The sequence below is a fragment of the Leucoraja erinacea genome, chromosome 29 (genome assembly GCF_028641065.1).
Source record: "Leucoraja erinacea ecotype New England chromosome 29, Leri_hhj_1, whole genome shotgun sequence".
Lineage (NCBI taxonomy): Eukaryota > Metazoa > Chordata > Chondrichthyes > Rajiformes > Rajidae > Leucoraja > Leucoraja erinaceus.
The window spans coordinates 26,359,044-26,370,702 of record NC_073405.1 but is presented as its reverse complement, the minus strand read 5'-3'; the positions used below and the strand labels follow the sequence as shown (position 1 = coordinate 26,370,702).

Here is an 11,659-nt window from a genome sequence, read left to right as displayed (position 1 = left end):
GGGGGCTATAGGAGATGCTGCCTTAAAAGACAGCCAATGTTATAACAGACCCATGCACCCTGGCTACACTCTAATTTCGCTACTACCACTGGGAAGAAGTTACAGGAGACTGAAGGCCTTGAACACTGCACAATACTAGCCTTGACAACCATGATCTAATATGAACTGTTTTTTGCGTTATTATGGTTAATTAGTATTGCAGTTGTTAATTTATTGTATTAGGAGTATTGGTGGTGCAGCAGTGGAGTTGCTGCCTTACTGCGCCAGAGACCCGGGTTTGATCCTGTCTGCGGGTGCTGTCCGTACCGAGTTTCTACGTTCTCCCCATGACCATGTGGGTTTTCTCTGGAATCTCCAGTTTCCTCCCACACTTTAAAGACGTACAGGTTTGTAGGTTAATTAGCATGGTATTATTGTAAATTTGCCACTAGTGCGTGTAAGATAGCGTAGATGCGCTGGTCGCTGATTGGCGTGGACTTGGTGGGCCGAAGGGCCTATTTCCATGCTGTATCTCTAAATTAAGCTAAATTGCATTAAAGTCTGTATAATTGCGTTAATTGATTTATAAAGCCGTAACAAGTGAGAATATGATTATTCTGTTACTGAGACATATTGCAATTAATTATTCTTGATCGTCTTCATTCATTTGGTAACAAATTGAGACACTTTCACTGCATCAGCGAATGGAATAAAAGATTCTAAGGTAGCATCCTGGAAACTAAGCAATGTAATGCTGATTCCTGTGAGAGGTAATTACAACTGATTGACAAGTTTAAGGTGAGCGGGGAAATATTTAGCAGGTAACTGATGTATAGCTTCTCCACACAGGTGGTGGTGGATAATTAGAGTGAGCTGCCAGAGGAGGTGGTTGTTGCCGATGCTTTAACACCATTTAAAAGACATTTGGGCAGGTACATGGATAGAGAAGGTTTATACGGGTATGGGTCGAACATGGGCAGATGGGAGTAGCATAGATGGGGCATCTGAAGCAGCATGAAGTTGGGCCGAAGGGGCTGTTTGAATGCCATATGACTCTTAAGTTTGATATCATTCTGTTCGGCTAGTGGCACAAATGATTGGTACAACAAAGGTTAACTGGGGCAGTACATTGGCTGTTTGGTACGTACATCTTATAACAAAATCTCACTTATGAACAACACATCAACTGTTTTGTTGCAGGTAACTTCAGGAAGAAGGTCATTAGTTTCAGCCGCAAAAGCTGCAAGGTTATTTATAGCCTGCAAAACCAGAGCACTTCACATTTGCATACGTCACTGACTGTTCAAGGACAACAGATGGATCACATTAAACGTAGACCACTTCTCCTGCTATTCATCATCGCTAGCAACCCACTAATTCATTTTATTTCCAAATCTAAAAAAACCCTGAGCTTTATAGCTAACTGGTTAACTTGGAAACGGGTCCTTCAGCCCAACTTACCCACACCAACCAACATATCCCATCTACAATAGTCCCACCACCCTGCGTTTGGCCCAAATCCCTCTAAACCTATCCTATCCATGTACTTGTCTAAATGTTTCCTAAACATTTTATAGTGATAGTATCTGCCTCAACTACCTCTTCCGGCAGCTCGTTCCATACACCCACCCCCCTCTTTGTGTGAAAAGGTTACCTCCTTGGGTTTCTATTAAATCTTTCCCCTCTTGCTTTAAACGTATATCCTCTGGTTCTGGATTCCCCAACTCTGAGCAAAGGAGTCTGTGCATCTACCCGATCTATTCCCCTCATGATTTTGTACACCTCTATAATATCACCCCTCATCCTCCTGCACTCTTAGGAATAGTCCCAGCCTGCTCAACCGCTCCCTATAGCTCAGGCCCTCGAAACAAGGCAACATCCTCATCCATTTTCTCTGCACCCTTTCCAGCTTCACAACATCAACTTCTAGTGTTCTTATTTATTTATTCATCACTATAGCAACTGACCCCCATGATTTGATAGGCTTTTTTTTTTGCAAAAGTCCTGCTACCGTTTGAAACCATTTAGGTTGTTGGGAGTCTCAATTTTTAATTATTATAATATTTAGATTTTTATCATTGTGTATACACTGCATATTGAAATTATGACAATACACCTTTCTGTTTAGAAAGAGCATTTGTTTCCAATGCATCTAAAAATATATATATCTGTGGCATTATTGTGGTTCCGACCTTTTTCCTCAAAGATGCTGCCTGACCTGCTGAGGTACTCCAGATCTTCGTGCCTATTTAAAATTGCTGATTTGTAGGAGCTTTTGTATCATGATTTCTACATTGCAACAGTTATATACAGATTGATACTGTGGTGTGTGGAAGGGGCAACAGTCCAACAGCCAACAAACTTACATTAAGTACTTAAGAGCTCAATCTAACAGGGACATTTAACGTTTGCATTCAGGATGGGGGAGGATTTTTTTTTTCCCCAGTTGGAGTCAAAATTACTCAGAATTATAGGTTAGATGTGAAATTGCACCATAATTATTGGAATTAAAGCTCTGAGCCTTCTAACCTCACAGTTGGATCCAGCATTAAACCTACATTTAAAGTCAGAAGCCAATGCACAAAAAAAAGAGGAAGAAAGGTTATTGCCAGGAGGTAGATGGCCATTATTTTTTTTTATTCTTTTAGAAGTTGTGCATTTTTATGATCCTTCTCCCGGTTTCACTTTGTGGTCATCCCATCATTAAATTGAAGTCCATCTGGACAACTTCAAGTTGAACTCGTCACATAACGATGTGCCGGAGGGTGGATTGTGATGGGGCTTGCTGCTGGCAGTGGGATCCGGCAGGAGGTAAGCATGTTGCGGAAGCTGGAGGCTAATCTGGTGTGAATGTATTAGGTATGGCCACAGTGTGAGTTGCCTTTTGGCAGTGAGGGGGCAACTCACAAGCTCCCTGAAGATTCAGCAATGCAACCTCCGATTCTTCAACTGTTTAAATGCACAACCAGATACTTTTTTTCATTGAATCAGGAATTGTTTGAGTATGATGAATTGGCAAGATTAATATAACCCGAGTCAATTCAAACTGTATTCCTTTAACCTTGGAGGCTGTGTTCTTTAGTTCTAGAGAAACTGTATTCCAGATGGCATTCACTTTGACTTCTGTTGTTTAGTTTAAAGATGCAGCATGGAAACAGGCCCCTCGACCCACATGATCAGATCAAGATCACAGCACTTACACCAACGGGGACTTGAAAATGGTGCCAAACTGGCGACTCTGTATACAGTCTTAGTGTAATACTGCTGTACGCTTGTACTGTATCTGAGATGCTTACCAAATATGTATCGTGCTTACGTATTGTGATACTTGGACTGAACTGTATACAAAAATAGATTGGCTTTCTGGAGCGCTAGTATGGATGTTATGGGCCAAAGGGACTGGTTTCCAGAGGGCTGGTATGGACATTGTGGGCCGAATGGATTATTGGGCTGGCAGCTCAGTCACTGGAGCCTGGTGGGCTGGCAGCTCGGTCACTCAGGCTTGGTGGGCTGGCAGTTCAGAAACTGCCAGAAATTCTGCCCCAAACTGGTGAGAGACTCTGTGTGAGAGAGAGAGAGAGAAGGCGGAGAGGGTGGAGAATCAATTTTAGACAATTTTCATATTTTTCTGCAGATCACAGCAATGAAGGAGGAAAGTCTATCCTGGCCTGGACCTCACAGGGAGCAAATGAAAGGAGGGAGGAAAATACTTGGGTGAGGTTTAATACTTGCAGGGGGAATACTTACTGATGGGCCAAAGCGATGACTCCTGGGCTAGTATAGGTCTGATGGGACGAAGAGGCTCTTTTATATATTAAAAAAAAAAAAAAGAAAAAGATCTGAGTGAAATCTCAGTGAAAGGTACTTCTTCTGAACTTTTCCTGGCCTGGCATGGGCCTTTTGAGCCAAAATGCTCCTCCTGGGCTAATACGGGCATTTTGGGCAAAAGGGACTGGTTTCTCAGCTAATAGGGGCCTTGTGGGCCGGAATTAGTGGATTCATGCAGGCCCAACAACTCCATTTCCATTTCAATTTCAAGCACAGGGCAGGCCAAACAGCTCATTGCATTTTAATTTCACTTCCATTGCCATTGCAGTTTCAAGCACAGGGCAGGGTGAACAGCTGATTGCATTTTCACTTCACTTCCATTGCCATTGCAGTTTCAAGCGCAGGGCAAGCCAAGCCTAACGGCTGATTGCATTTTCATTTAGCTTCCATTGCCATAGCAGTTTCAAGCACAGGGCAGGCCGAATAGCTCATTGCATTTTAATTTCACTTCCATTGCCACTGCAGTTTCAAGCACAGGGCAGGGTGAACAGCTGATTGCATTTTCACTTCACTTCCATTGCCATTGCAGTTTCAAACACAGGGCAGGCCAAGTCAAACAGCTGATTGCATTTTCACTTCACTTCCATTGCAGTTTCAAGCACAGGGCAGGCCAAACAACTCATTTCATTTTCATTCAGGGTAACAAATCAATTATTGCAAGTACATTGCAGACTCAGTTCAGTTGTTTCACAGCCTAGAATGGGAGTTGTGGCCTCTCCCGCGATCTTGCAGAGTGATTCCCCCCCCCCCCCCCAGAAGGGGTGTGACCTTCAATGCGGTGATTGACAGGGGAGAGGATCTCAAGGTTTTTTAAATACTCGTAACTTTTTTTTCATCGATGGGTAAAATCCTTGGGGCCTGTTCAGCGCAGCAGGACTGTGAGTAAGATGGCCAAAAATCATAGCGATATGTGGTAGCGTTTTTTCTAAAATCAATATACAGCGCGGAGAGGAAGTGGCCAAGTTGAGACTTTTAATTATATAGATGTAGGAATAAGGAACTGCAGATGCTGGTTTACAAGTGTTATCCCGATTACTTACCTTAACAAAAATGATATCGAGGATCCAGTGAACCTTGCACAGTTTGACCTTATTTTTGTTAAAAGAGACATTTTTTAAAAGGCCACACAGTGCTGGAGTAACTCATCGCATCAGGTAGCATCTCTGGTGAACGTGGATCGGTGACATTTTGGGTCGGGACCCTTCTTCAATCTGATAAAAGCAGGAGGGGGGAGGGATAGCTTTCCAAGCTTTCCACTCTCCAAGCTTTCTTCCCCTCTTGTGTCAGTTTCAGTTGTGTTGCTGCAAGTAATAGACAATAGGTGCAGGAGTAGGCCATTCAGCCCTTCAAGCCAACACTGCTTTAATGTAATCATGGCTGGTCATACACAATCGGTAACCTGTCCCTGCCTTCTCCCCATATCCCCTAACTTCCCTATCTTCAAGAGCCCTATCTAGCTCTCTCTTGAAAGTATCCAGAGAACCGACCTCCACCACCCTCTGAGGCAGTGAATTCTACAGATTCACAGTTCTCTGTGAGAAAAAATGTTTCCTCATCTCCGTTCGAAATGGCTTACCCCTTATTCTTAAACTGTGGCCCCTGGTTCTGGACTCCCCCAACATCGGGAACATGTTTCCTGCCTCTAGCGTGTTTCATATTTCCTGCCTCTAGCGTGCTTCAAATTTTCCGCGACCTAGCTGAGGCCACGAGTATTCGGGAACTTCCCTTGAGCATTAAGAAGAGTTCCAGCGACCTCATAGGATCTCCTAGGACCACGTGTCGACCTTGCTGCGAGTTTGAAGGTCAAAGACACTCTTCTAAACTCGCAGATTAGGTCGCCCAAGTGGGACAGCCCCCTTAAGGCAGTAACTCTACCGTAGTGCCACCGTGCCACCCTTCTTCTCTTCTTTTCTCCGATCCTGATAAGTCCAGACTTTAGAAACATCGCAACATCTGACCAGGGGCAAGAAGGAATCAGAGCCACAAACCTGGAGAAACCCAGGTGGGGGTGAAATACCCTTTTCAAATGACCTCTGAGAGATTTAATAAACAACGCAGATTTAAAGCAAACCTTGCACCACTGGCATTAAAATATGCAGTTAATTTCAGATGAGAATGCAATAACTTTATTAGATATTTACAGTCTTAGAGGCTTTAGATTAAGATACATTAATTTCCCTACACAATTTATGGCTGCATCAAAGTCCTATGCAAATAAAGATATCTAAACCCTCATATAAAAATGGCTAATTCAATACTTTCAAGTAATCTTTTAAAGTTAAAACTAGATCTCTAATAAACAACAAACAATTCGCTGTTATAGTTATAAAAATCCTCAGGAGAAATGTAATCCACATTTGCCATGCTGCTGGCTTGAAGTGATGCACATTTTTCATGAAAAATTGATAAATTTGGCAAACAGCCTTCCTCAGTTTGTTAAAATATAGATTATTGCTTGGACACACATTCTTTTCTTGGGTCTCCCATCTTTCTGCTGCACCTTCTAGTTTTGTATTCCCAGATTTGGAATTCACTAATTGTTGTCTCTTAGTTTCCATTTTCAAATTCGACCATGCACTGCACAGTGAGTCTCGACTCCACATATCAGTTTCCCAATGAAGAAAGACAGATCACCATGGACATGAAGTGAATGAGATATGGTGGGTAGCAACCGAGAGGTCAACTTCACCTCAGCAAGGCCAGCAGCATAATCAAGGACGAGTCTCACCCTGGCCGCTCCCTCTTCTCCCCTCTCCCATCAGGCAAAAGGGACAGAAATGTGAAAACGCACACCTCCAGATTCAGGGACAGTTTCTTCCCAGCTGTTATCAGGCACTGAATCATCCTACCACAATCAAAGGCATTGAACTACTATCTACCTCTATGGTGACCCTCTGACGAACCTTGATCAGACTTTGCTGTCTTTACCTTACACTAAATGCTATTCTCTTATCACATGGGACATGGACATGGACATGGCAAGGGTCATTCCAAAGCTGATGATGACTGTGAGTGTTTTGGATGTGGGAATTTTGCCCATTTTGCAAAGATTCATGTTACCCTGCCAGGGTTCAAACTTGCAGAAGGTGTGGGAACAAAGACAATTTTGCAAAGAAATATCGAGCCACAAACAAACCAAAGAGAAATGATGGAAAAACAAATACATTTGGAGGATCTGACACTATCTATAAATGGCTCGGTTGTGATCATGTATTGTCTTTCTGCTGACTGGATAACATGCTTTTCACTGTACCTCAGTACACGTGACAATAAACTAAACTGACACTGAGAAGGATAGCTCTGCTTGACTTTGCCTGGAGTTCCAAGTGCTCCGAGAGTTATATATATGGAACGTATCTGACAAATGGGTAACACACCACAGTGCCTAGAGGTAGGTGTGTTGATGAACCAGCTCTCTGAATTCCAACGTGAATTATTAGTTTTATTCTAAGCAATAAGGGTCATGCTATGTGTCTGTGTGCCTGGTTTAAGTTATATTTGTCCATTCATTCAGCATAGAGACATAAATATACACCCTGAATAGATACTTAGAATACTTTTAAGATATCCATCGGTTAAAGCCCGACTTGGCAAAAGGCTGGAAACTTCAGAAATGACCAGTGTCCTTCAAATGTATGAAATTTAATTTTTATTGTGTGCTTTTGTGCTGATCAGGCTCAGAGTGTTAACCCTGTGAGATTAACAATTAATAGGAGTAATCTGGCTAATAATTAATAATGGCATCAGTCCACAGGACAGACACAAAGTGCTGGAGTAACTCAGCGGGTCAGGCACCATCTCTGGAGAAAAGGAATAGGTGACGTTTCGGGTTGGAGCCCTTCTTCAGACAGTACAGACTGATGGACGGGGGGGACAGGCGCACTGGAGGTAGGAAAAGGCCAGAACAAGACAGGGCCGGACCAAAACTGGCCTTTTCAATAGTTCCAGTTCCTCCCTTGGTGCCTGTCTTCGGTATAAACCACCATCAGCAGTTTTTTCCAACATATCAGTCCATAGGGCATGATTGTGATCATCCATCTTCTGTACGTAGAACAACAGTACAGCACAGGAACAGGCCCTTCGGCCCACAATGTTTGTGCCGAACATGATGTCAAGTCAAACTGATCTCATCTGCTTGTACATGATCCATATCCCTCTATTCCATGCACTTCCATGTGCCTATCCAAAAACCTCTTAAACACCGTGTTCAAGAAGGAACTGCAGATGCTGGAAGTATCGAAGGTACACAAAATTGCTGGAGAAACTCAGCGGGTGCAGCAGCATCTATATGGAGTGAAGGAAATAGGCAACGTTTCGGGCCGAAACCCTTCTTAGACTGATGGGGGGTGGGGGGGAGAAGGAAGGAAAAAGGGAGGGGGAGGAGCCCGAGGGCAGTGGGATGGGAGGAGACAGCTCTAGGGTTAAGGAAGGGAAGGAGACGGCAAGGGCTAGCAAAATTGGGAGAATTCAACGTTCATGCCATAAGGACGCAAGCTACCCAGGCGGAATATGAGGTGCTGTTCCTTCAATTTCCGGTGCTGCTCACTCTGGCAATGGAGGAGACCCAGGACAGAGAGGTCGGATTGGGAATGGGAGGGGGAGTTGAAGTGCTGAGCTACCGGGAGTTCAGGTAGGTCATTGCGGACTGAGCGGAGGTGTTCGGCGAAACGATCGCCCAACCTCCGCTTAGTCTCCCCGATGTAAATCAGCTGACATCTAGAGCAGCGGATGCAGTAGATGAAGTTGGAGGAGATACAGGTGAACCTTTGTCACACCTGGAACGACTCCTATCTACCACCACTCCTACCTATGGCAATACGTCCCAGGCCCCCACCACCCTCTGTGTAAGAAACCCTGCCCTGCACATCTCCATTAAACTCACCCCCTCTCACCTTACTCGTAACTATGGCCTATAGTGTCGAACATTTCCACCCTGTGGAAAAAAGGTGCTGACTTTCTACCCTATCTATGCACCTCATTCTTCGCTCTGTTTCACACTGACTGCTCCAATATTCATTAGAATATAAATCTTTCCTAATTCAAGTGCAATGGGGAATATTTTATTGCTGATGGAAAATATTAATAATATTGGGTTGGGGTGTCATTAGTTGGAAGAAATCATCTTGCCATAAAATCTGTATAGATTCCAGACTATGCCGGTTCTTTATAACATGCTAACCTGAGGGTTATTTGTATCGTTATGTACCTACCAGTTAGGCGCTGGTCCACTCAACGCACTGCATTTTACAGCATTTTGAGCCCTGAGTTATCAGCATCCAGTCAAGGGCTTCCTGAGTATATATTTGTGATAAATACTGGAAATATTTGTTGGTAACTTGTGTTTAATTCCACAACCTCCTCTTTTATTGCAATATCCCTGAGCTGAACCATGTTAGGCTTCATGGAATTCTAGGATGTTTTCCGTGCAGTCTCAGCACCTGAGACCAGCACTTCACAAATCCATCCACGCACATTTTTTGTGGAGTTTCTCCACACAAGACGGTAGCAATTCAGGGAAAGACTACGGAGTTTGCAAATGTCTAACTTGGAGAAGGACATCATAACACGGGGTTGATGGCAATTTGGGATTTTTTTGGGGGGGTTTGTGGAATTCACCGCAGATGGCAAGAGCAGTAATATGATCTGAGCAGTAAAAATGAACACAGTCCTTTTCTTTTTTGATGGTGCTTTTTTAAGAGGTGCTCAGCCTGGATACAGGCCCTTTGGCCCACAAAGTCGCGCCGACCACCGATTCACCTGTACACACGTTAGCTCCACGTTGCCGACACTCCCATCCACTCTCTACACGTTAAGAGGCAATTTACAGAGACTAATTAATCTACCAAAAAACGCATGTCTCTTGGATATGGGACGAAATCGGAGCACCTGGAGGTCACAGGATGAACGCACAAACTCCGTACAGACAGCACCCGTTGTCAGGATCGAACCCGCTGTGGTACAGCAGCTCTACCAGCTGCATTGATAGTCATAGATTTCCTGACATATTGAAGTGGGCTCCAACTATGGTTGGTGTAGGATGTTCAGGACATCTGTACAAACTTGAACTGCATTATACAGAAGAGGATATTAGTGTTATGTCTAGATGCACAAAACATGTACACACACGGATCAATTGTTTGTTATTCTCAGCTAAAAGCACATATAGAGAGTCCAAATTCCAGGTAAGTTTTCTTGTTAAGATAGTCACGAGGCAGCAACCTATTTGAGTCCAGTGCTCCGATGACAAAAGCTAATAGCGTTGCCTTTCTTCAATGTTCTCGGTATGGCCATATTCACACAATGTGATCATTTAATGCACCAGGACCATGTGTAGATTGTTCGCATTGGATCATTCAACCCCCAAGGCCCCACCACCTCAGTCTTGGTGCGGGAGCTCGTGTGGGTCCTCCATTCTCAGCTGGGATGAAGTAGTGGTCTAATCCTAGCTCATACATGCAGTAGCAATTGTAGGCTAGCATCGCCAAGGTTGGGAAAAACGTCAGCCCAAATCCAAATCCACGGTAGGCGCTGCTCAATCCAGCCGTGATCCAGTACAGCAGTCTGCAACACATTGTAAGGCTCGTAAACCAAGTGATACAATCAGGATCTCTGACAAGTTAGTTGTGTCTCTGTCTCTGTCTCTGTCTCTCTGTATCTGTCTCTGTATATCTGTCTCTGTCTCTATCTCTGACTGTATATCTCTCTCTGTCTCTCTCTGTCTCTCTCTGTCTCTCTCTGTCTCTCTCTGTCTCTCCTCTTGACTTGGCTCTGCCATTCGATCCTGGCTGACCTATTTTTCCCTCTCAACCACATTCTCCCACCTTCACCACATAATCTTTGAAGCACTTAATAATCAATAAACTTCTCTCTTTTGCTCCATCGAACCTGCCTGGCCAACTGAGTGTTTCATACATTTCAGGTTTTGTTTCAGACTTCCAGCATCTGCAATATTTTGCTTTGGAGCAACGTGGAAACAAGCCCTTTGGCCTAACATGCCCATACCAGCCAACATGTCCCAGCTACACTAGTCCCACCTGCCCGCGTTTGGTCCATATCCCTCCAAACCTGTCCTATCCATGTACCTATCTAACTGTTTCTTAAATGTCGGGATAGCCCCTGCCTCAATTACCTCCTATGGCAGCTTGTTCCATACACCCACCATCATTTGTGTGAAAAAGCTGCCCCTCAGATTCCTATTAAATCTTCTCCCCTTCACCTTAAACCTATGTCCTCTGGTCTTTCAATTCACCTACTACAAGAGATTGTGCATCTACCCGATCTATTCCTCACATTAATCTATGCATCTCTCTAAGATCATCTCTCAACCTCTTGCGCTCTAAGGAATAAAGTCCCAGTTTACTCAACCTGGCAATATCCTTGTAAATCTTCTTTGTACCCTTTCCAGCTTGACAACATCTTTCCTATAACACGGTGCCTGGAACTGAGCACAATACTCTAAATGCAGCTTCACCAACATCTTATACAACTGCAACATGACCTCCCAACTTCTATACTCAATACTCTGACTATTACAAGCCAATATGCCAAAAGCCTTTTTGACCACCCTATCTCCCTGCCACTCCAACTTCAAGGAATCTGCACTTGCACCCCTAGATCCTTCTGCTATGCAACACTCTCCAGTCTGCTATGTCTGTACATTTATGGTTATAAGTGTGCACATTGGCATATCCATGTCAATCTGCACATGATGAAAAGAGCATCAACAATATTCTGGTAATTATTACTTTAATACAACAACTTGAAACATAGAAAATAGGTGCAAGGGTAGGCCATTCGGCCCTTTGAGTCAGGACAGCCATTCAATATGATCATGGCTGATCATCCAAAATCA

The 11,659-nt window shown here is 43.8% G+C and overlaps 1 protein-coding gene across 2 annotated transcripts in view; it reads right to left on the bottom strand.

Moving 5' to 3' along the window:
* Positions 1 to 9,476: 9,476 nt before the first annotated feature.
* Positions 9,477 to 11,659, bottom strand: part of LOC129711343 (uncharacterized) — a 62,312-nt gene continuing 60,129 nt past the window's right edge. For both annotated transcript variants that reach the window (XM_055658935.1, XM_055658936.1), the window contains exon 4: positions 9,477 to 10,368. In XM_055658935.1, coding sequence (XP_055514910.1) covers positions 10,161 to 10,368 — 208 coding nt within the window. In that variant the 3' untranslated portion in view covers positions 9,477 to 10,160. The remainder of the gene's footprint in view (positions 10,369 to 11,659) is intronic.